At 36.1% G+C, this 26,862-nt stretch overlaps 2 protein-coding genes across 2 annotated transcripts in view; both read right to left on the bottom strand.

The window, feature by feature from the left end:
• LOC108753821 overlaps positions 1–26,862 on the bottom strand; it is an 81,507-nt gene that overhangs the window by 44,246 nt on the left and 10,399 nt on the right. The gene's annotated exons all lie outside the window — the stretch shown is intronic.
• LOC108753820 overlaps positions 25,661–26,862 on the bottom strand; it is an 8,226-nt gene continuing 7,024 nt past the window's right edge. The window contains exon 5 of the mRNA XM_018495739.1: positions 25,661–25,945. Within this exon, the coding sequence (XP_018351241.1) occupies positions 25,789–25,945 (157 nt within the window). The 3' untranslated portion in view covers positions 25,661–25,788. The remainder of the gene's footprint in view (positions 25,946–26,862) is intronic.

A 26,862-nucleotide genomic window follows, 5' to 3' on the forward strand; every position in this document is an offset into this window, starting at 1 on the left:
ATTCCTTTAATGATTTTTTTCTAAAATTTTCGCTTTATGTGAAACCACGATAATTACGAACTGAAATTTTCGTAACATTTTGTATATTTAGACGACTAAACAAGTACGATTAGAAAAATGTCGTGATAAAGTTTTTTGTTTAGAAAGATAACAAACTAAACTAACTAAAATGTGAATGCGGTCATGTGAAATTCGTACCTTTTATCTGGTTAAAAGGCACTGTCGCACGCGAACTCCCAGCATTTGATTCCGTGATGATCCGCAAACCTCAATGTGAAAATGCTCACTAAAGTTCGCGTGCCATGTCATCATTGGAATCTCCAATCGATCGATTAAATTATTCAGACTATTTCTTTTTCAACTCTTTTTTGTTAATCATTGCACACATTTCTCGGCTAACAAATCATCGTTCCGCGAACGTAAGCATGTTTTACATCACAATTACAGAATTTGTTAAAAAATGCAAAGACTATTAATAATAATAGAGTACACTCTCGGCTTATGATAATGAATAATAGAATACATTCTGGGCTTTATTATAAAATAGGTATAGCGATAATGCAAGTAATCTGTTTAACAAAGAAACAATAGAATTCTCAACAATGTTAGATTAATAGTTTGGAACGATTTTATCTTAACGGTCTCTCGATATTAAAACATACTCAAGTACACATTTCAGACGTGACGTAAGTTTCTTGAGTTATATTCGCGCTACGCTGTCGCCGGAAATTCAACCCGCATAAATTATTTCAACACTCAATACGATTTTGCGGGCACTTGAGTATTATTGTAAGAACACGTATGGAGTACCAGCTTTCAACTCGCAAACGATTGACGGACAAATCGCTCTTATACATATATTTATAATTGATATAATTGATATAATTGTATGCAAATAACTATCAAAATATCAATACGCGTATAACAGCTAAAAAAAAAATCTTAAAAATCGCCGTTAGTAAGATGCAAAATATCAACTAACGAATACAAATCCATCACTTCATTAACAAGAAATTCTTGCTTCAAAATATTGTAAAAATAGATGCATCACGAACTTTGTACGCATCTTTTAAAATTAATTAAAATACAAGGTGGGCTTGGTTTCACAGATAATCGCGTATATTATAATTGCTAATAATTTACTGTAAAATGAAAACAATTCTAAATGAATGTCGGTTTTCACGCGGAAAAAAAGGATCGCGTGAAGTGCAACCGACACACACTCGACAAGTATCTCGTAAAACAGCGGCAGCGAGTTGGTTCACCGGGTTTGTCGGTCTCTCTGTACGGTAACGCACCCGCGTATCTGCGTACATGCGTGAGCATTGTAGTGCTTGTAATGCACACGAGCATCCTGCACACATATATCGACGTTATATCTGGAGTATAACACGCGACATGAGCCGCTCGTTTCTTCAACTGGCTTCCTAATCCGGTTAAACGACGGCGGAGTGGCGCGGCGACTGCGGCTCAATCACTTCTCCTTTGAGGCTTTACGAGGGCGTTCAACCTCGGCAGAGAGGAAGAAACCTCTCGTTCAATTGCCATAACACGCGAAATTCGCGAAATGTCACCGCGCATTGGCCCCCACGCGGTCGTTTCAGGAATACTAAGAAATCGTAAAATATGCGTGCAATGATATCACAAAAAAAAAATATATATTAAATCGAAGAGTACGCTTCCCAATTTTTTCAGTCGCTCCCCAATATTTCTCGTAAAATCTCAAACACCGTTACGATTCGGTTATTTCGAGAATAAAAATGCTATAGAATCTTCTGTGGAAAAAAAAAATAAGAGCTTATTCACCAACCAATGTGCGAATTAGGCGAACGAAGATGTTCCCATCTAGATGTAATATTCATTCTTTCCATTGTACACGCGCGTATGTGTACATAGCGCATTCATCTTTCTCCATGTTACTCTTAACGAGTATGCAAGCAGGCGAAAAATTTGCAAAAAGACAGAAAAAATTTTTGTGGAACAAGGAACCGCGAGATATTCACAGGTGGGATAGCTTCCTTTTAATAATAGCGAAAACGCAGTAAATCGTAATGATAGTTAGGTGCTACGGTACGGCACGTTATTATTTCAGGTAACGGGAATCGAATTGTCGACTGCAGGTTGCGTGTCATTCCCATTCTGCTAATTCGGTCTCGTCCGCAGGAAAGCGTTTGTATACCGTTTCCCGCAATATTGTTTCAAAGAGCCACCATTTAGACTAATGTGGGACAGATTACGTTTGCGTCCGCGAATACGTCATAATCTGGGAAAACGGATGTTAAAGTTATGCCAATGGGACATAAACGAGCCAATTAGCGAGCAATTGTGGGTGCATTATCGTTGCACTATCGCCGCACATTGCGATCACGAAGAGCGGGATAAAATTCAGATAGTTATTTTTGTCACCAAAGTGGCACACATTGTCTTACCGCTATAATATGACTAAGTCCTTAATACGCAATTTGTAATAACTGCATATCGATTTTCTTTTATATCTTCCGAGAAAATAAATATCTCGCCTCGCACATGCCTTTTGTCGGCCATTAAACAAATTGAACTTTCTAAAGTAAGGTAAACATATCTAAATCACAATTTCTGACGGTCATTACGACGTCATGCTTTAGATGACGTTTCAAGAAAGTTATTAGAAACTATGGCCTAGTCAACTGATTGAGTTACGGCACTTTGTCATTCATAGTAACACGGTACGTACGTAAAACACACGTAACATTTGTTTCTCCAGACAGTACGAGCATAAATATACAAGGTGGAGAGAAATAAATCGACAGTTTTTTTTTTTTTTTTTTTTTCGATAAAAATTTTGAGATTGTACAATCAACATCTCCTCGAAGATGCAGACTCCGAGCTTCTTCGAGTTTATCTTCGAACTTCCTCACCGATAAAGTTGTTCAATGTAACCGGAAGTTCTGCTCGGCTCCGAACGCTGTGCTGCAACGATCTCGACACGATGCCTGATACGAACACAGTCACGTACATACGCATGTCCGCTTTAACCCGTTCCTCCGCGCGCTCGTTGCACGCGTATCGGCTCGCGTGCACGAGTGCGTGCTGCATCCGTAAACTAGGCTCCTGGAATTGAAACTAGCAGCGCGCATATGGCGCACAGGAGAAGGATACAATGTCGTAGAATTTGATTATTCCGAGCTGCAATTTCAAGTTCGTGCCTCAGAACAATATCTGCGTCTATACTAGGTATAGCCATAAAATATTCGCGGCAGACGCTGTAATAATCTACGTCATACTGTAGCCATAAAGTATTTTGCGACAAACGCTATGTAATAAAGAAACAATTAACTCCGTGATATATGACAACTGCATCTCTTACGATTGCTTTGAATTGTATTAAGACGGAAAGAAGAAAAAATTGTTTTTCGATTTATTATCAGTAATCACTGATAATATGTAATAATTTAGTCGTTGTTCTTAAAAACCCCACTACTAATTATATGATGAATTGGATGAAAAAATGAATTAATTTTCACATACAATGTGTAGCTGTAATGTAATGAACTAAAGACATCATAGATACGAGGCTCGATAATAAATAGTTTTTCAATTATGGTGTATCAAAGGTATAAAATTTACGTTCAAGAGAACCTTTGGTACATTATAACTCAAAAACTATCTATTACCGAGTCCTGCATCTATGCTATGACATCTCTTGTCACACCTATATTATATGTAGAAACTAACTTATTTTACCAGGATCCAATTTTTCATGACAATTATGGAAAATTAGCACAGACTCTTTTTACATAAAAAAAAGAATAATCAGAAAATATTTCAGTAATCGAGATGCTACTTAAAGGTATCTAGAAACAGGAAATTTGAGAATTATGATATAAAAAAGATAAAGAATATACAATAAGATTATACTTATCACACTGATATGCCTTACGAGCATTACGAGCAGATTGTAGAAAGACGAGCTTCAAGAATAGTATTGACGTTAATAACAAGACCAGAAGCAAAGCATATCCGTATATACCTCTGCAACGCGAACGTCCACTGAAAGTTACTTCAATGTAGGGGGGTAGGTCGCGAAACGATGGAGGGAGTTAGCCAAGCGTGTTGGAGAGCATCCGCTTCCGCAGGATGTACGATTGTCATTTTGCCTTTTCAGGATTCGGCCGCTGAATCCGACATGACAGTCGGCATGATTTTACACGGAGATTAATTCGTCGTAGTATCGACCGAAGGAAATTAATCCGAGCTCACTCATACCGGATAGCGGTGCAAATTGAACGAGGAAAATCGAGGCAATAAGAGGAACACCAACTGTATGTCGTTAGTCCAGCTGATCGTTTCGTTCAAGGCTCCCGAGTTAGCGAGATGACAATCAAACAAGTTATTCTGAAACGAAGACTAGTACATATCTTTACATGCGTAAAATCAGAATCACTATGGAAAAAAGAAACGATTTTACAAAAAGATCTAAAATTTTACTGGATCTGAAAATAATTCTGCTGGACGATCAAAATAATTAGAAATTAAAAAATAATAAGTAACTAATGTATAATAAAACATTTTAATATTTTAGGAATCAGTTTGAGTTTTCAATTTTCAGATCTTTCAGCAAAATTATTTTATTCATGTATGTAATCTTCTTTTCTTTGGATTGGAAAAACTGAAGTGTAATTTATTAACAAAATTTTCTTCGTACAATGTATCCATGTGAGGAATTAACGCATAAGAATTCAAAATGGATAAAAAATTATTATGCAATTTAAATCTTTGTTTTTGTTGTTTTTTTTTTTTCAGAGGACAGAACGATGTGAATTACGCGAAAGAAAATCTTTATGATTTGATATCGCGTTGCCTGAGAAATACATGATGCGTACGTATTATCGAAGTAATTCTATACGTGAGCTATCTAATCACGTTGGTAACTGGAGCTTCACGTGAGAAAAAAAAGCCACGTAGTTATTTACGCAAATCTACAACACGCGCTAACCGCCCGCCATGCGCGGATCTTACATCACGTGCAGAAATTCTCTCAGCATACATCAAGCGTTCTCGAAACGTTGAACATTTGCAACTTTTTAAATAGCCTCATATAATTAGCCTATATACTGCCAATTTCAACTACTATTTTTTGTATTTAAAAAATTGTATAAAATAAAAAGAGAGAGAGAGAGAGAGAGAGAGAAAGAATATACAAGAAAAATTTGACCCATGGAAAAAATTTCAAGGGATAGCTCTCATAAAAAAAAAAAACAACTTTTTAAAAAGACTTCCGACGCAATATTGTGCGTGATGTCTGACAATATTATATGTCCTTTATTCTTAATATAGTATTGTCAGACGTCACGCGCGACCAGACTCGTAGCTTCTTAAAAATGCGTCGGTGGACACAGGTTCCTTGACAAAAGTCGACTCTTTTCCACCGTCGAGATTTTCCACCCCCTGGAGTTTCCAGAGGTCCTGAAACACCCTGATTTCTTCGCTCTTTTGTTATATACTTTTTATATTATCATTCTTCATGTATGTGTACATGGCAGAGATTTTATTCCATGTATATACACATATCTATATTTTACTTATTTTATTTACGAATTTGTGTTACTTTGATGACGTTTGTATTTACGTATACGTAAACGACGCATCTTCATATTCTCTTTCCTCATTAGCGTTATCATGTCGCTGGTGCAATTTTAAGTTTTGCATGCTCATATATCGCGGATCTCTTGCATCGCCTGAACTTTCTCTCTCTCTCTCTCTCTCTCTCTCTCTTTGGTAGCACTCTCCATTCCTCTCTTTTCCGTTCCTCTCGCCGATGGCGGTCGAGCATTTATTCGCTTATGGGTGCTTATTATCTTCGCGCTTACACGTGAGAGCGGAATCCGCAGGACGACCATTTGGATTTTGTTATAAAACGATCATCGATATGTACTCTCTGTACATGGAATGCAAACGTACGTGAGGCTTCTTTCGACCGCCTTTCGTGCTCCTTCTTTTCACCGCGGGCTCGCAAGAGAGTTCTCGCTTTGTAGCTTCGCTCGCCTTGCGGAGGTCGCCTAGTTGCAAAACTCGTTTCGCGGGTCGCGCATTTATCTGCCCAGCGAGGGAAAGAAGGACGGGCGAAGGAAATAAAAAGAGAAGAAAAAAAGAAGGGCAGATAAATTAGCTTACTATTCTAGGAACAGTAAGTGTGAACACTGCGTTACAAAGTAGACAACGTTATGTACGTAAATAATAAAAATAATGAAAAAGTCATATCCTGATGTAAGCGGAATAATAACATAATAGAAAATGTTATAAAAACATTAAATTCTCTTAGCACAATTATATAACAATCAAAGTACATGTATAAATTGGAAAAATATTTTAGAAATCTCTTGTATTGTACATATTAGGTATATTATATGTATATATTTTTCTTGAAACTATAAGTACAAGCGTATTATCGATTAATATTATTCCAGCACTGTAAGATACAGGTACAGTTTTTTGTACGAGCCAATCCTGTACCAGCATATACGGACATTTAAGATACCATCGTAGGAAATAAGTAAAAATAATCGACATGGAGTAAAAATACATCGAGTGATGCATCGATCTTTCTCTCTGAAGAAACATCGTCATCGTTGCACCGAGAATGGCAAGCCGTTGCAGCCGGTCCTACAGGTGCAAGAATCTTGATTATTACAGCTTCTATTCCGCAGGACTCGACTTAATGAGAATACTTCCCGCGTGAATATAATCATATTTGTGACGATGTGCACCGTTCGCACTCTCTACAAATGCAACAACGACCGCCATTTTCTTTTATATCTTTTGTTCCTTTTTTGTTAAAACCATTCACCTCCAAGTATCTACATACGTTTTGACAAAAAAAAAAAAACATGCCACAACGGAACATTTCTGACTAATTCACTAATATAGAAAATAAAAATAAAATACAGCCAAAAGTATCGAGCTGTCTTTTATAAACAATCAGTATAAAGAACTCTTGTTAATAATATACGTTAATAATAAATTAAATGATTATTAACGTAAAAATTAACGTGTCTCTTATTCTACATCAGAAAATACAATATTATTGCAAGTCATAAAGTTTACCACGTAATTTTATATATTCAATTTTTACGTTATAAAGATTTTAAATCAAACTCTTACATGCCCTTTCATAAATAATCATTATCGTCTTTTATAAATGTCTTTTATAAATCACAACAATCAAGTTTAGCTCGACCGATGTTCATTAACTAAAAAAAAAAACGACATAAATTCTGGCACAGAATAATCGTAATAATTTAAAAGATGATTAGGAAAAATAGTTAAAAAGTAGCAAATGTGAAAAGTCAAATGAGCAATTTAAGTATATTGATTGGAAACATTACATACACGGCAATGATAAAGTACATCTATTAGGCGTACTAGTCAAAACATTGCGTATAGTAATGATAGATTCGCGCGTTGCGATTTCAGCGTTAAATTAATTATTGCAGTGAAAACCGCCTTTCGGTTCGATTAGTAAAACACTTTTTTTCCGGATAAGGATCAAGCGGATCGTACGCGTGCGGAAAGATAGGCGCACGGAGGTTCGTGATATGCTCTAACACTTTCACGCGTGCAAATCAAGCCCCGACCGGCGTGGGTCGCGTATAATTGACGCGTTCGACCTCCCACGAACGACGCGGCGAGGCAGGCATTGCATACGTCTCAACGTGGGAGTCTCGCCGATTTATAATTCGAATAAATCACCCCGGGGTGGGCGTCGAGTTGCGAAAAAAGTCGCGACCTCTCGCCCGCAAGACGAGGCACGGAGAGATAGGAGGAGACGATAGAGGCTCATCGATCCTCTGCACGATCCTGACGAGGTGCCGCGATCCTCGCACTTCCTGGATCCTCGCCCTCGCTTTATTAATCGTCGATCTCTTTCTCTCGTGGGAGGAGAGAGGGGGAGATTGATTGAGGATTTAATTGAGTACGTACATATCGCATGCAAAGTAGATAATACGTTTTCCCAGAGGAAAATATCGAAGATGGTAGAATTCCAAGTTGTGAAGAAACATTAGGATACACTGCGCTGAATCAACTGTATGCTGCCCTTGGTATATTTTGACGAGATGCATCATTTAAGATCATCGACTGAATATATATACGTACACGCCGGAACCGACACCGAGCGACTATTATCGTCGCTTACGAGACAATAATAAACATGGCGGAACAATGAACGAGACCCGATTATTAAGACAAGATAAGTATCTAGCGACGAAGCAATTTGTAGATGCAACCTAATTGTCCTGTACTATCTCACGATTGACATCAATGATCTGATAAGCCACTTCTGACTGACAATGAGAACAGGAACGTTATACTCCTCCACTTTTCTTACCTTCGCCTTATCTTTTAGACAACCAACGGAAGTTTCTTTCGCTACTATCAAGAGAGAAGACGTATTCATTTATTATTTGAACGTGACGTATAAAATTGTTGAGGAGTTACTAAATTATACAACATTTAGCTATGTGCGCACCGTACGTTTTTGAATATAATTGCGGATTCTTTTACGAGTGAAAGAAATTTCTAATAGTTTTAGATACTGTGTCAGATAAGATTGTTTCCTTATACTTGTGATTGCTTTTTCATACTCACGGCCATTGCACTTGAAGTATCTAATTTTGTATCTAAATTTGAACGGAAGTTATTTCATCTTTTCTTTCTTTACATTCTCTTACTTAATTCATTTGGAAAATTGATGCCAATTATATTTTCTATTTTAATGAAAAAAAAAAAAAAAAGAAGAAGAAGAAGAGAGTCTATATCAGTAGCTCAATCAGCAATTTATTTATACGAGGAAACAACAAAAGAAATGTGTTATGCAACGTTAAAGAATTTTAATAATAAAATCGAAGCAAATTAATTTAATTGAGGATTTCCCGCTATGCGCGTGCTTATCGACAATTACAAAAATGGAAATTTCATCCAATTGGGTCAAAATTAACACTTTCGCGTAGACAAATGATCAGCAATTAAATCTCGAGGAAATATAGCGTGCAGTCCGGCACTTCCGTACCGGATGTAAAAATGAAGAATCCTGTAAAAATGAAGAATCGGAGCCAGGCCGGAGCGAATCTGACTTGCCGATTGTTCCAGGCCAACGAGGTAATAAAAACTCACCGTTAGACGAGTCGAGTTCGCGCCGGTTCTCAATTAAATGCAGCCTCGTAATTCCGCCTGCTATTAAAAGGGGGACAGCTGATACAATGGCGCGAACGGAGTTCGCCGGCCGGCGAAGGAAAAAAGAAACGTCTTCGATCACGTTAGTTCCGAGTGTCTCTCGCGCGATCATCTCTATCCGCGATGTTCGCGCGATTATCTGAAGTGAGATAAAAGAAAAAAGAGAGAAAAAAATCTGGAGAAAGCAAATACTTTTCGCGAAAGATAACGTGCGAAACACTGCGAGCGTATCACACGAGCGGCAATATAATTATTAAGCCACGTTTCCGAGCAAGCAAATCCCTTTTAACGCGGAAAAGAAAGCAGCCGCGATCTTCCCGGCAAAAAAGTAAGAGCGACAGGAGGTACGAAGAATGTTTTTTTTTTTTTCACGATCGCGCGCATCGCGAGAGAGAGAGAGAGAGAGAGAGAAAGAGAGAGAGAGGTACTTGCGTAATTCGTCATGCTACATTTGTTTCGCCTGTCAGACATCGACTTCCTCGGGCCATCACCATCGAGCATGCCCGTATGCGTGTTCAGAGTCATAATATTGTAAAATTACGCTGGATGTCACGTAAAAAGTAGAAATCGGTAGCAGCGCAGCAGTCCGCGAAGCTCTTTAATGGGCATGAAAACGACTTTATTCTACGGTGGAAGTTCAAATGAAGATCGTTATCTCCGTGGAACTCCTCTGAGTCCTCGAGAAACTAATCTCGACAATCGTGGATCAGCTGATGCGCGGCTCGTCGATTAGTTTCGCGAAAAACCTATCGCGGTAGAAAATTACTGTTATTACTTGTGACTCATGCGATTTTATTTTTCTCCTATGTACGAATGAGCAGTGACGCAAGGGAACACCATAAGCCGTTTAACTCCTTTGTTGTGCTACAGCTGTTTTGTATATCGCTTCTATAGGTAATAAGAAATTGACAATCCTGCTTTATGGGCTTTTCAGAAAAAATAAGTGGCGCACATCTTTATTACTCCGAGTCGCGCTTAACGATGGAAATCGCACGTCGAATCACTACGTTCTAAGTCATCTAATGATTACCTATAGCTAGCATACGACACAACATTCGCATAATCGTCGATGCATAATCATTTCATTCGCATAATCGTTGATGCAGGATTTTACTCTCTTAATTTTATGGTTTATCGTTCCTTCCATCGATACTCGCACTTATACTTGGACACCAATCCAGCACGTAAAACCAGCTGTAATTGTTCTTTATTCTTTCAATATACCGGAAGAATATTTTATTAAATTATAATACATATTGTTAGAATGCATATCATGGAAATAAAAATTTTTTTAAAAGATAAACATGTATATTTTTTTTATTTATTTAATCGTGGCTTTTAAAATGGCTGTTGTATCTGCTTTAATTGTATTATCAAATTTTTAAGATAAAAACAAACAATGTATCAAAATGAATATTACGCTACTCTATACAAGGAATTTAAACTTGCTAACGTCTCTTAATTCGCTTCGTTTTGTTCACATGTAACGGAAATGTTGATCATAATGTTATTCATGTATACCGTTCGTTTCATGAAGCTCGCAATCAAACAGTCAATTCAATTAAGGAGCAGAACATTCATTGCCCAAGGACAAATGGGAATTGGCGATTCAAAATTCGACTCCCAAAGCCTGACTTGCCCTCCTTTAGAGACCGGTCCTCGCACGCACGCATACACACACGCATACACACACACACACACACACGCGCGTATATTCGTGTTTATCCTTCGTTCTATGAAGGTATACGCGGGTATGCGATACCTTATGTAAGCCAGTATGTCGCAGACCCCGGCTGATAATTCCCCAACATCACATCGGTTGCATGAATAAAAAGATGAAGAAAAAGAGTAATTGGCTCCATATGCTTGACTTATACTAATGGTTGTACGTTCTCATTATTGATGTCTTTCAATTATATTCTAGAAATTCTCGTTACTTATACACCAAAGAGTTTTTCGATTTTTAATCATATTATCAAAAACTCACTAATGTGAATTCTTTCCCCGGCACGTCGTTTAGCATATCAAATGTGTTCTGCTCAGCGATTTTTTCCAACGCTTTCTATAATTAATCTTCGATCTACTAGGTGTAACATACCTCAGCAAGGGTCTGTGAAGTTAGCACGGCATTTTATAAATTTTCATAAATAACGATTGTTCCGGTAGCACTTTCCATTGTTCTTTCAAAAATAACAAAATATTCTTTTATATTATAAAATATTAAATAATCAAATCACCTTATATTAAAAAATCAAAAATAAAGAAATGCCATGCTAGTTTCACATTCCAGCACGCGGTAACTTCCTTTAAACTCTAAAGTACCAAATCAAATATTACATCTGTAAAGTGTTCCCGTTTCTTTTAAGCTTGATTATTATATAACATTTCAGAAAATTCCAACAATTAATCATTTTTACACAGATTAGAATATTCGGACTTCACGGAAACGTGTTGACCCGATAATTTTGGATATTTCTGATACGTTCCGCTCGAGTTCTACGAATAAATTATTATCAAAGGTTGTTCCGCCTTATAAACAATTTTAACTACCGCTACTAGCACGTCACTTGGCGGAAATGTCTTGTATTATATCGATTATTTTTAGCACTCCTGGCGGTAGCTCTGAGTTGTGCTCCGATCGAGTTAGATATGAATAAATTATTATCTAAAAATAATCAACACAACACATTTCCGCCAAGTGACGTGCTGGTAGCGATAGTTAAAATTGTTTAAAAAATGTTTATAACGCGGAACAACCTTTGATAATAATCTGCTGCGATACTACTACGTAGAAAAAGCGGTTGTTTTGCTGAAGTATCTAAAAAGCTAGATATGGATAAAAAATGATTTTGTAGAAAAATAATTACATCAAAATAATTACTACATATTAACAGAAATCTCAAATATGATGAGCAATGTTGCACAAAGTTTTGACATTCTAGCAATTACATTCTAGCAATACTTTGAACGTCCTATATGATTATTCTGATGGCTCAACGAAATTATTTTTAGATCTGTATCCAACGAAATTTTTCGATGCTTCAACAAAATTTTCCTTTCTATGCAATTCTACTAAATTAGGATCTACTTATACTATAGCATAGAAATATGAAATATCTCGGACAGTTCGTCATGTCGATTTTGGATTTGCGGAAGGTTAAAGTGAGTGAGTGGAAGGTAAAGTGAGTTAACATTCACTCCCTAGAGGAAAGCAAGAAATAGAGAACAAGAAAGGGTTGTTAAAGACGACAAACCCAATTTAGATCGCTACTACGAGTACCGTTGAAAGCCGTGCTCGCTCTACTGGGATAACATTGTTGCACTCGACGCGGAACGTGCGGGCGATTATTACATAAAGGCAGAGATACGGTATCCATTATCATATTCACCGGTTGAGTGAAGAATAATATCTTATTGCCTCGACAGTTCAACAATCAACATCCTCGTGCTGAGAGTTCATCGGCGCCCATGGTGCTCCGCGCGCGATAGAAACTTCAAAAGCTACGCCTGATTCAACCGCGTGTGGCCGTTGCAAAACCGGCACACAAACGATTTCACCGCAACGCAGCAACGGAGTTCTTCGGAAATTTCTCAGCTGTACACCTATTATCGTTAACCGTCGGAGCTATCAAGAGCAAACATCGCAGTCGTAACACTAAATTTGGTTCTCGAGATAATTACCATCTCCGGTGTAAAGTACCCCCCGTAATTACACTTTCTTCGACATTTTTATAGAAAAAAAAAAAAAAAAAAAAATTTTTTTTTAAAGTTAATTTAATTTTTTTAAATGTATGTATCCCTGATATTTTTCAATAAGCTCTGAGAGTTTTATATTTAATTTTACACTCAATAATGTATAACTTCTGTTTATATCTTCCATGTATATTTTACTTTTCCGCATTTCCACTTATCTTCTCGTGTATCTCGCGAGATATAGCCTGATAGCCGGCTTCGCATATTGTGCGCGAAAACGTGGCAATCTCACTCCAAATCACACATCCCATTCCAAACACAAATTCAGGCTTAACTTTGTTAAGGATATCCGGCTTGCGGAGAAAGTGGTCTCGGATGAATATACCATCCATTATTTCGACTCGGTTAGATAACATTGTTTTTCTAAAATTACTCCGAATTAAATGCGGAAGTTGTTTTTTTTACTTGAAAACGGAGAAATCCGCCGTGAGCATATTTTTGAAGCCACGTGTATGTAAGACTGACGGGCTTGGGCGTCGGCAGGAACTCTTCAAGTACCCGAGTCGCATGCATTACTTTCTTTTATATATACACTGCCCTTATCGCCGCGTGTAATCTCCAATACGTCGTTTAATCAATCAGCCAGCTGGTTAAACGCACGAGAAACGATGACCCGAGTTTTTCCTCATTCCGGATCGCGCAACCTCTGACTCTGACTCTCCATTTCATCGTTTGCATAATACATACGCATACACCAACACCGGTCGCACTATTCACGAGTCCAAGAGACGTCCGGCTCGAGAAACATTGCCGCTTCGTTCAAAAGCTTCAAAAGGATAAAAAGGAAAGATACGAGCCAGGACAACTCCCTGCAGCTTGGACCTTAATAAGAATTCTTACGGAATAGGAGTATAACAAAAAAGTCATTGCAAAAGAAAAGAATTTGGTAAAAATTAATTTCGACTTTTTCGAGATGCAATATATCGAAGTTAGAGGTATGTTAGCTTTATATTAGCATTAAAGTAATTGTTAAAAAATATTATCATTATAACTTACTATGTTAAAAAATTACATTTCAGCTCCATATGTACCATCTCGCTTTCCTCTGCATGCAGAGAGGCTACGAACGTTGCAGAAATATGCAAATCGATATAAAACTATCGACACGTCCAAAAGGAAAAGCGTGCACGTCGCAATTTCACCGGCGAATGCGTAGAACGTTAATAAATTATCCGCATTATGCAAATTCACCATTCCGCGCCTGGCGTACCTCGAGGAATGCTTTACGCCGCGAAATGCAGCACCGAGAATTCTTGCATTTCTGAAAATGACGAGGCAGACAGTAAAACTAAGTGAACGGTTGCGAAATTTAAGATACGTTCGCATCACATCGCGATTATATTTGCAGATTTATAGAAATCGCAACAACACTGTCGAATTCTTCAGTCTTTTATGAGACGAACAATAATCTCTGCTAATGAGTTTGCATTAAAATAATAATGAAATAGTTGCAACAATCTTTCTATATTATGACAAACATTTAAATGTTTTATCAATAAAATTAGGTAAGTATCAATCAAAAAAATTTCTTCATATTCAATAGTCATTTTTTCCTATCAATAAAACAGCTTGAAAATTATGCGTTTTTATATTGTATAATATAAAATATTAGGAATTTATTATTTAGATATTTTAGTAATAGTTATAATGCGAAAATAATATTATTCATAACAAACCTTCCATCACGATTAGTCCGCAAATAATTCTGAATTCTGATTTTACATATGTATATTTTTTTATATTTATAATTGTATTTATCACAATATTTTTCAGTTAAAGTTTAAATAATTTTCTTCAAAACAAGTCCTAGTTGAAGTAAATAGCTTAATATTTACGGAAGATATGATTTTTTAAAGACACTGATACGTATCACTAGACTTTAAAAGGATATTCTAGTCTATATAAGACCTAAAAATGAGAATTACATTTGAGATATTTTTTTTTAAACTGCTGCACATATTCTTCTACGCTTTACATATACTTGTACATATTTAGTAAATACCTACAAATTTTGGTGTAATTTTGGCTAAATGTTTATTAGTTTTTACGTTACGTAAATATGTTACGTTATGTAATATAAAAGAAATAATGTATCGGTGGTTGACATAATTGCGGCCTTTCCAACTTAACCGAAACAAAAAATTCAAATGTATTTTTAATTATTATGAGTATGGCTATAGTTTAAATCAAGATAAATAAAAAATATTACAAATTATTAAAATAGCGCATTAAAACCACTATTGTTAAAAGTATCAATTTTTCAACAAAATTTTTTAATTTGACATCTCTATGGAGAAATAATTAATTTGTAGAAATGGCAATATAATCTTAGTTTATGCAGTAAAGAAACATGTATCTATTTTATATACGCAAAAGTTAAAATGAATAGATTCAATAATTTCTGAGAAATTATATCAATCGACTTGAAAAAAAATATGTTTTCAAGAAGGACGCGTTTAAAATGTCAAATACAGTTGCAATATAAAAATACATATAAAAATAAAAGTTTATCTCTAATCGATACAAGCCCTGCTCTGACTCAAGACACTCATATTTTTCACTTTTTCTCCAGTCTATGCTTGATAACAGTTGTCTTTAAGTTGACAGCATTAAATACAAGTGCGCTACAACTTAAAAATATCTATTCTTTTCTTTTCTTTTTTTAAGACTAATATCGACAAAATTTTAGGAATTTAATTTTTAGATTCTAAATAAAAAAAAATGTAAAAAAGAAAATATTGATTTTTTTTTAAATTCTAGATTAGAATACCCCTTTAAAGCGTGTATTTCAAGGTATCGCTTTATCCTTGTTTAACGTACAGTAAACAAAGATAAAATGACGGATGGTACTTGGATAAAAATCTAAACATAGCCTTCAGGGAATTTAACATAAGAAGTGGTAAAAATCTTGAGAAATGATTCTTAACGTTAAGAATACGAGTGATTTGAGTCAAGTTTGTACAAAAATGTAATCTTCTGGCGATTAGCACGAATATATGCCGGCTAATTGCGTATAAAGGATCGCATAGAGATGCGTAATATCGCGACACAATCGGCCACCCACGTTTTCCGCAGTAATATCGTGATTGGCCGACTAACGAGCCGTGTCGCACGAGATCCGCCGTTAACTGCGTCCTAACAGTATCGCAAAATCACCGGTGATCGGTATCAATCACACTCCAATACCCCGGCGTACTTCCACAACTATGGCATAAATGTGGCCCGCGCGAAAGGCGTCTGTAAGCGCATTGCGGGTTTAATTGGAAAACGCATACACAACGGAGTACGTAACGGTGCACGAGTTACATTCTCTAATTAGATTAATCAGAATTTATCATTAAAGGCCGAGTAAGACAGAAATGCCGTGAGAGCCGAGGTTCATGGTTGTTAATGATGGATTGCGGTTTACTGATGGTTTAACACGTGACATATCACGCTGCCAACAATTTTGCAATCCGCGACGCAAAAAGCAGTAAACAAGCAGTAAAAAGCCTTATCTACAAAGTTACAATGTTGCGATCGTATAATGTAGACTCATCTTGATTAATATAAAATAAATTCCGTTTAATTGCATGAGAACTTATTATGTATACTTATTCACGTGCCCCGATATTATTTAAATTGAAATAACAATATACATGGCACTAGCGACCTACATAAACCTTTATAATTCCACATCTTGAAAATCTATTAAAACGCAATACGTAATATTGAGGATATACATGTTAAATTAGAGACAATTGCACAAGATTAACGACGCTTTACACGGCTTTACATGCTGTTGCAAACGAGTGAAAGTTATGAATAGCGCGTTACAGATTTAAATTCAGCTTTCAACAATGTTCCCGCATGGCGCGTTTACGAACGATGGAAAGACGGCGAAGAATCATCGATCTACAGTCAATCGATTTACCGCATGAAATCGAATGCCATGGAATGCGAGTGGAAAAAAAAAGTGAGACGGCTAGGAAGACACGTCGCCGGTTTCACAATTCTTTGGTTCGTTGTTCGCGCAACCTTGCCAGGTCTTGTGCCAGGAAGTAGGCCTAGAGACCGGTGATTTATTTTGGAATATGTGTAGTAAGTTAACGATTCGCGGCCTTGTATCGCGTACTATATAAACGTCGCCTCTAGGTTTTTCTCCTAAATCGATTTCCGATCGACAACCAAGCGTACGAGATCACAAGAATCTAGCATTTCGTAAAATGATATCCAACACTTTTTATACTCGCCAGGGACAAAGTGTATTTCACAAGTTTTATATTTGGCGATAGAAAAATCATCAGAGTCATTGTCGTCAGTTTACTATTTGTATGACATTTATGTTTCTTTGAATGCTACCATGTAAGAAAAAATATATATAAGTTGAAAATTGTACTTGATACAAAAAAATACATATATTCTGAACAAATTTTGAGACATTGTGATTCGTATTCTTAGAAGATATTTTAATTCTAAATATAAGAAATTTGTCTCACATATTTTCCGCTGGCATTGAACACGTGCCAGTCTTATATTAAACAAATAAAATTGTGTTAGCAATAATATCTTACATTATATTAAAAGCAACTAAACAATTTGTCCCAATTTACTTTGATAATTCACATAAATTATATTTCACTATCAAACGTTATTTAAAAATATATTTTAGTTTTATTTGATTTATTATATATTTGAAAATATAATATTTCATTAAAATTCGAGCCGTTCACAGGTTCATACAGAGCGGAGCTTCAAGTATATTGCGTATGTATTCAGAAGTATAAGACTTATATAGCGGGTAATAAAAATATAAGGAAGCAATTGCGAAATATTCGCAACATAAGATGATCACTAGTTACGAGTCATCTATAAAATCCCATCATGCTGGTTAGAAGGCATGTAAGGTGTCGATACGTTAAGCTTCAGGAATGCATGAATTGCGTGTGGATCTAGCATTAACCGCTACTCCATGCGAGAACGGAAAAATATATCCAAGCTGAGATCGGTCAATCGCTGATCGCCGTTGACACGCATTCGAGATAGATCGTCAATAGATCGCCAGCAATCGAGCCTTGATCTTGTCCGACGACAGAACCAGTTCCGCTGAATGGCAGACTGACGTATAATGGTGCTAAACGAACTTCCGCGTTCAATGCAGATTATAGATATTGCAAGATATACGGCCGTACAATCATCTCAAAATGGATATTTAAAAGACAGTGAAGTGCGAACTACACATCAGAGAAAAAGAAAAAGTACGATTGATAGATGCAGTGAGAGAAAAGCGCTTGCTATTTGTGACTGTAATTGCATGAGAAAATAACTGTGATTAGAAGCTCAATTTTTATAATTATTACAGCTACAATGTTAGTAATAATGATTATACTTGCAGTTCCAAAAAAAAAACTACCAAAAAAAAAAATATATAATTGGCACCGAAAATGACTAAATTATACTTAAATTGTGGTAATTGCGACCATTTTTTTCTCTCAGTAAACAACCGTTGAATCTAAAAAGAGGAAAATATCAAGAAAAATGAAGAAAATCAAACAGCGCGATTAATTTCATCCAACGTAGCAATTAAGCTATGAACTTTGTGCAAGGTACACGCGAATCAAAAAGTTGTTCTTTCCGAACCGGATTTTATGTTCGCGGGTCAACAGTGCGCCTTGACCTCCGCGGTTTAATTAGAAATTATTGCGCGCGCGGCTCGCAATATAACGCGCGATTAATAATCCGCGTGACGTACCTTAGCGTAGCTGCGCTGAGCCGGCGGGTATTATTCAATTTGGTCACAATTCACGAGTACGTTGCTATCGGTATAGGGTCGCACTACTAATCGTAAGATCGAAAGCGTATCGAGACACCGCCGACCTTACACGCGCCTTACGAGGCCTGTTCACCGTTATTAACCGCGATTTATCGGCTTGCCGGCTTTTCGACTTGGTCGTGAACGCGCATTCCGCATTTGCTGCCGGTTATCGTCGAACGATAAATCCACTCGCGTATCGCAACACGGCGATTGGCGTCATGGCAATGCGAGTGGATTAATAGTATAGATTCGCGCCGCGCGCAGATCCGAGGGTTCTCATTAATGCGAAAGCGCTGGTCTGGTTCCACCGCTCGCGTAGATCGCTCGATCGCTTCACCTGCGTTCTTTAGAACCCCGAGAAACGACGCGAAACGAATGAAGGCCAATGGTCCACGGATTTGCTCGTAGAAAAAGAGATTTTTCTTTTTTTTTTTTCCGTCCGCGATTTTACCGTTGAGATCAAGGATGGCCGACAGAGCGTGAAGGAGCAGTTTTTCGGAAGAAAAAAAAAAAAGAACTCGTTCGATTTTTTTCTCGACAACTACGATTTTTCGAAAAGTATAATACACTTTTTGCGTATTGCATGGTCACAAGTGACATGCGAATTAAGATCAGGAATTCATTTAATATCCATGTGAATTAAAATTGTGAGTAACTTTGAGCGCGCAATGACTTCCGTAATTCCGTGGAATATAATACTCGCGAGAATGATTTGCTGAAAGTAGCTTCTGAAAAACAAGAAAACGGGTCGCACGACACATTGGATGAACGTATAGTTAACATGCTGACACACATATTATTGCTGAAGCTTCATGTCGCGAGAAGGAACTTGTCACGAGACCGATCCGAATTACGTTGGGTTCGACAAGCGAGTTGGAGGCATTTTATATGATCGAAATATTACGAAATGCTTCGCGAGCGATGTACTGTGAGACCAGAAAATTCTTCGGAAAAGGATTACTAAATAGGACTAATACGCAAATCGACATCTGGTAGATCTATTTCGTGTTGGTAGCATATATCGGCGAGTATAAAATCGATTTACAGTAAAGGAAAATGATAAAACTGAACTCGTGATCAAATGTAAACTTTTACGAGCAAGATCGGAGAAAGAGAGATCCACGTTTCTATAAGTGCAGTGAAAACATAGAGACGTTCATGTAGAATGTAGAGCATCAAATTAGCATGTCAAAAATTCATCTCTTAAAATGGCTTCATCGTTAAAATATAATTTTTAGAAAGAATATTTATTGTAACGAATATTTAATATGAAAAATCATTCTGACAAGCATAAAATTTTAAAAGACGTAATGTAGAATAAAAAGCATTTTTTATTCTATTTCAGATGTCATAACGTTAATTTTATAAAATTGCGTCCAAATAATTATATATATTTTTCTTTATCTAAAATATATATAATATTAAAAATTGAATAATCGTGAATATTTAACGGAAAAAAAGGTTGACATGAGATATATCAGGAATGTGTAACGATATGTAAGTTTGATCTTGTAATACTTAATAGAACATCAATTAGTAAATGTCTGTGGTTAGCAACAACTGCATTTTTAGAACACACTGTAATCAAGAATCACTGAGATCAGTTGCATATGATGTAGCAATAATTTCCATTAAAGTAATGGTCACCCATTACACAGAGAAAGTACATTTAACCATCGCGGTTGTAGCGACTCGCACGCGTACGAAAAATAAATTAAATAAAATTTAACACATGACAAGTGTGTATGTAACTAGGAGTATCCCATAAAAGTGGCGTAATTTTGTTCAAAGCACTTGAAAGGCCTACTTCTACTTTCTTCTCCACCGTGCGACGACACTTGATGAAAAGAGACTTAATTATAGCGATCTCGAGTCTCAATTTCACAAGCGGAAATTTCTTAATCGTAGCAAAAAAAAAAAAGAAGGAGATTCTGCATCAGACATATACTTGATAAGCTTACTTTAATAAAATTAAACTTGCTGTATGTCCAAGGACTTCAAGGTAAGCGCCAAAAAAACTTTTGAATTAATTCAAAATAAAATAAAAGTCAAACTCTTCATAAATGTCTTTTTAAATCTACATCAGATAAAAACGGCAAAAATAATACAATGTAATTCCCTCCGTGGAAAGTAAGTAGAAATGTAAGTTTCTTTAAAAAAGCAAGTAAATAAATTTCATGTACGTAGAATTCATTTTTTTCTCTATTATTATTAATTATATTTAATATATTTAATATATTTTCATTGCAAATATTTTTTTTCTATAAATATTCCTGCGGCTCGATAAATAATAAGACAAAAGTAAAAGCATTTGAGAAAATCATTCGCTCATAACGTATAATTTATTGTCTGCAAAAATTTTCTACACAGAGACTGGCATAAATTAATATGGCAAATTATACCTGTTGTGTTCCCGTATTTATATAACAAGTATACATATCGTAATTTTATTACTGATAAATGTATAATGCGTTCAGCTCTTAACGCATCGTTACATCGGAGGTCATCGATAACGAAAGAAAATCAAACATGCTTCATGCCACAAACGGGCGTATAAATTCTTTATAGAGCATTAAAACTCGATCTATATACGCATCCGAGATCATCATGATCAGATTGCTCTTTCATGACAGTTTTAATCGCGAATTTAGGAACACACTCTCGTTTCTTGTGGGAGGAGCAACTCGGAAAGAATTATTAAAACACTTTTCGATGATAAATTTTCCAACTGCGAAATTCAATTTTTCTATTGAATCAGACAAACCGGGAAACAGGCAATAAAAGAGATTTGCCGTGATTTGTGCTCTCTTCTTAATAAATGCGAAGAATTTTATCAACAAAACTCTTTCCTTTCTCCATTATTGTGTCAACATGTTAACTATATTTAATACATTTTCACAATTTACCTATTGATATTGATACAAATATTACATGCTCTGATCAAGAGTGTAAAATATTTTCCTATAAATATTATAATTATTTAGATGTGCGGGAAGATCCTCTCTCTGGGAAAGGTTAAACATGTGTAAAATGACATTAGAAAAGAAGCATAATGATATGATACTACAAAAGAAAAGGTTGATATTATATATATGAGATGAGAAGAGGTGTACTTTCGTCTGTAGACCACATGGCACAAGATCATGTTGCTCCGGCAAGACGGCGACAATCCGTCTCGGAAAAAAGAAGCATCCGCACAAACGAAGGGCGTGCCGCAAGCAAGGACAAAGCCATCAAGAAGGATAGAAAGCGAACGTAAGACGATTTCGTCGAGTCGTTCCTTGCAAGAGTTTCTCTGGTGAAATGCAAACCATTCTTATATACAGCAGACATACTGTTGAAAGCGGTGAAACCTCCTGGGCTTCTACCAATAAACATTACTTTACTATGCGTACATCCTGCAGTCGTCGTGAGCTGCAACCGCGAAGTGTTTGACTCCGACGGAAAATGCAACAGTAGTGTCAAATATTTTAACGTATAAATTGAAAAATATAAATTGAAAAATTTAACGCTATTTAATTTGTTACTACACCTATAGTCCGAACTTTGTTGCTCAATCGTTGTTGCCTGAGGAATATTTTGGTGTCAAAAATCATGTCTTGCACTTGAATATGGATTAACTTAGAATGTGGTGCGAACGTGGCCGAAATAAACTAATTATTTCCCAGGTATTCGAATTAGCAACAAACGTTACGTTTTGATATGTTTCAATATTACTTATCTGAGAATTATTTTGGAGGATTAAAAATAACTAACAGAAATTATCGACATTTGCAAATTAGAAAGTTCTTCGAGATTAGAGTTACAGAATTGAAAACTCTTTTACACGTTTAAAGTATCTATATACACGAATAAACAGCTGGGATATATTGAAACTTAAAAACGGAAGGATCTAAAAAATTACATATGCATTATACGTAACTTTCAAATTTTTTTCCATTTTTAAGGCTCGAGGCTTAAATTGGCAGTATGATGTCAGAGACAAGAAATGACAAGCAATAAATTAATTGCTACGTACAGCTTCGTTTTTTATTTTTCTTTTAAAAATAATTCCGTAACCCTGAACCGTGGTATACGACAAACTGAGACATCTGTCCGATATGTCATAAAATATTATACTTAATTCATTCCTAAAATAATGATATATTTCTCAAATGTTAAATACGCAATGATTTTTGACAGCTGAGAAATGTACTATTATTTCAGGAATTATTTTATACTTCTACTTGGACAAAGGTCTTAATTTGCCGCACATTTCACAAGTTTCAAGATTACGAAACGGTTTTTAAGAAAAAACACGTGAGTACGCGTTTTAAAAATTTGAGTAAAAAATTCACTCCCAGCTTACAAATGCCGTTCCCACTCAAAAATTAAAGTAAACACTTTAGAGTGACTATTGCAATCACTCTAATATATAAAACACTCTACATACGAGATTTAGAAAATAAATATAACACTCTCTAAATACAATATATAATTAATATTATTATTATATATTACATAAATTGCATCTTCGTGTATTATTTTGTGATGTCACAAATAATAATTATTGTAATAATTTAATGCCAAAATGTCTCATCATTGAAATTAAAATCATATACTATCACGATGATCATGTTTAACGTCATGCGAAAAAAAAATGGGTCTCAAGCTACATGCCGTCGACACGTGAATCATTTTCAATGTCAGGAACTTGTTTTCCGCGAGAACAATGGCCACTGCTACGTAACAACCGCAGTATTACCATTTAACGCCATTTCATTGCAAACTGTATGGATAGAGAACATACAACGAACGCGTAATTATGTCAAATCATTTGGTTACGAATCAAGTATCATTGATCGTATAAACCTCCCTTCAACTTGATCGGTACAGTGAATGACGTAACTGCACTTGAATAATTTCGATCATTTATTCGAAGTAAATTGCAAATTGGATAATTGGCCGGTTTAACGGAACAACAAAGAGTTCTATTCAAAGTAATCTTGAACAATATTACTATCCTTCACATAGTAAATAAAAAAGAAATTCAAAAAGGAATTAAAATTTTATCTTAACAGTGAGGTAGAACGGGGCTGGTTGAGCAAACGCAAATATTTAAATGACTAAAATATATATCGTCTATACTTTGCGTAAGGTAGCACAAAGAAATTACTGCGCTTAAAACAATTATCTGTGTCACAACTAACCTCCGCTTTACTTCGTACGATTCTCTTAATAACTAATCACGTCAGTCGCCAAATCACAAAATCGAAGATTATTTACAGCGTTGATTCTTTTTTTAATCAAAAAAATTAATACACTTTCCGTTGAACAAACAACTAAACTACGAATTATATAATCGCGTTTCGCAATAACAGAGTTACACGTAAGTCGTTGCAGCGCCAACTACACTACTACGTCGTCAAAACTGAAATATCTCAGTCATTGTCTCGATGCCTCTCTCGGTGCCGTGCACGTTTATGTAAACGGATAGGTACTTGGGTAAAAAAAATGAAATTACCGGCGAATCACCGTCACCACATGGATAATAAACGCGAACAAAGGTGTACGCGCTCGCGTAACTCGCTTTCTAACGTCAGATATATACGAGCACCTAATGTTCACGCGTTTATTCGAACTCTCTCTCTCTCTCTCTCTCGAACTCTCTCTTTACGACGAATTGTTTATTCAATGCTACTAAATCATTACCTCTATTGTACTTGTTTCAGATCTAAACGTCCTTTCTCTTGTCACATATGCAGTATAATAAAATCTTTACATAAAACATAAATGCTCGTAAAAACGAATAAAATCGAAATACCTGAATATCTTCGAAAGTAAAAATATTCGTGTGCAGGTAAATAAAATTTGAAGTAAAATCAGTTTGAAAACGCGATTATAACTTCGACATTCGTGAAAAGTTTAATTTGTTTATAATGGGCAATAATAAATAACGAGCAAGGGTTAAAATATTTCAATTTTATTTTTATAAAATAAATACTACAGCAAACACATCAATGTTAATTAAGTGAGCAAATGAGGAAAAAAAAAGAGCAAAAATGCATCTTAATTAACTTCTTTACTTCCGGTTGCAAATTGTTGATTACATTCACGGCACACACGCGTGCGCAGTCGTAGGTTAATTATAAATGTTACACCTCACTGCATACGCTGATTGCGCTAACCACATATAATTGTGCTTAATAACACCGACGTCAGTGGGCACACTATTGTTCTAATACGTCTATGTACGCTTTTAAGAGAAATCGACATTCGATATACTATCGAGATCAATCGAAATAGAAATAGACCGTGCCGTCGTTAATCTATAAATTATAAATTCCCCTTGAAAAATGTTTCGAAGTAGAAATCTTCGATCAAGATTTATCGATACAGACAAAAGTGTCTGTAATTACGGGTCTATTTATCCTAAAAACTGACACGATGTGGATAACTGTTTTCATAACAAGCGTAATTTTCAGACGGATCGCCGTAATGAGAAGACTTTCACGTTTTTCAGGATAACGAAAGGAAGCTGACGCAAATTATTAGTTATGCAGCATCGCGTGAAGATGCGCTCCGACAGTTGAAGTACGTAATCTTAAATATTTGCGAAAAAACACTTTTCTTATCGATTACGCGGCAGCTCGTGTTGGCTCAGCGCTTTGTACAATAAACGTGCATTTCGCGCACGTGTCTCGCGCGAGAAATGTCGATCGAATTCAGTCCTCTTCTACTATATGTAAGTGGAAGAGACAGTTCGTGCGGACGGTGTAACGTGTAAAACGTGCAATGGATTTGAAGGGATTCGCAAGGTGAAACGACAAGTTACTTGTCTCTTGCATAATCGAATGTGATCCCATTCTCTCCACGGTGCCCTCAAAAATGAACGACATGTATTTATGCGAAAGCTTTATTTGCGAAGTTCTTATCGACAAAGATCATTAATCTGTATGGCATTCGCGAAAAAGTAGATTTTTTTTTTTTTTAATAGTGTACCGATCACGATATACACGATCACAATGATTATTATAACATTCGATGTAACTTCAGTATATACTGGGCTCGTCGTTTTGCGGACATATCGGCTTGCGAATCACCACCATGCGTAATGTACTGTTGTAAAATTCTCGTGGATCGTCCCGACCTATTCTTTGATCCCGCGTTCTTGACTCTATCGTTTCAGGCACGTTGACGATTTCATTCCTAAGAGATTCGATTAATTATTAACTTGCTTTATTTTTGGTAAAAGTAGCAGGGAGCTTGAAGATTAGTCTGATAATTTAGACTTTGTATAAAAGAAATTTTTCAACCGGAAGAAATATTTTTTTAATTTTACCCCTAAAAAATGTAAAACGCAAATCACGTAAAATTTTTGTTTTTAAATTCGCTGTAACAAATTGCCTGAAATTTGGACAAGAGCTGACGATTTCTTACAGTTACATTGTCTGAATTTTCGAACAGAATATTGTATCAATTTCTAGCCACACTTCTGAATTTCTAGAATTCAGACAATGTCTGAATATTTAGGCATTGAGATCAGAAATATTTAGATACTGTAGCTCGAAATTCAGAGAAATGTGGCTAGAAATTGATACACTATGGCTACAAATTCAGACAATATTCTGTTCGAAAATTCATACAAGTGTGACTAGAAGAAAACTTCAGCTTTTGCCTGAATTTTTTATCAGCGTTAGTCATAAACGAGAAATTAAAGAAACAATGATAAAACTTGGAAGTTTATTTTAAGCTTAAAAATGATGCGCTATCTAACCCTCTCTAACTGCACAGCAATTCTTGCGACTTAAAAAATAATTATCTTTAAATTACTTGTAATCTTACGTATAATTTAGGTATATTATCTCGAAATGTGGCTGAAGGAGGGTCGGCAAGGAAAACGAGTCGATGAATATTCGCGTGCATACAGAAGCGTGGTTTCACGGGGAACATCCTCACATCGCACACGTCGTGTTGCGTGCACGTGGTGCATCGTAGGACGACGACTTTTACTTTCTAAAGCAATAAGTAAGACGCTATCGCGCGAACTTACTCACGCGCACGCATACGCGCACGCGCGCGCGCACGCATGCATGCGTTCATAGAAGACCAGAATAAAAACCACA

Source organism: Trachymyrmex septentrionalis, unplaced genomic scaffold (assembly GCF_001594115.1).
Source record: "Trachymyrmex septentrionalis isolate Tsep2-gDNA-1 unplaced genomic scaffold, Tsep1.0 scaffold72, whole genome shotgun sequence".
Lineage (NCBI taxonomy): Eukaryota > Metazoa > Arthropoda > Insecta > Hymenoptera > Formicidae > Trachymyrmex > Trachymyrmex septentrionalis.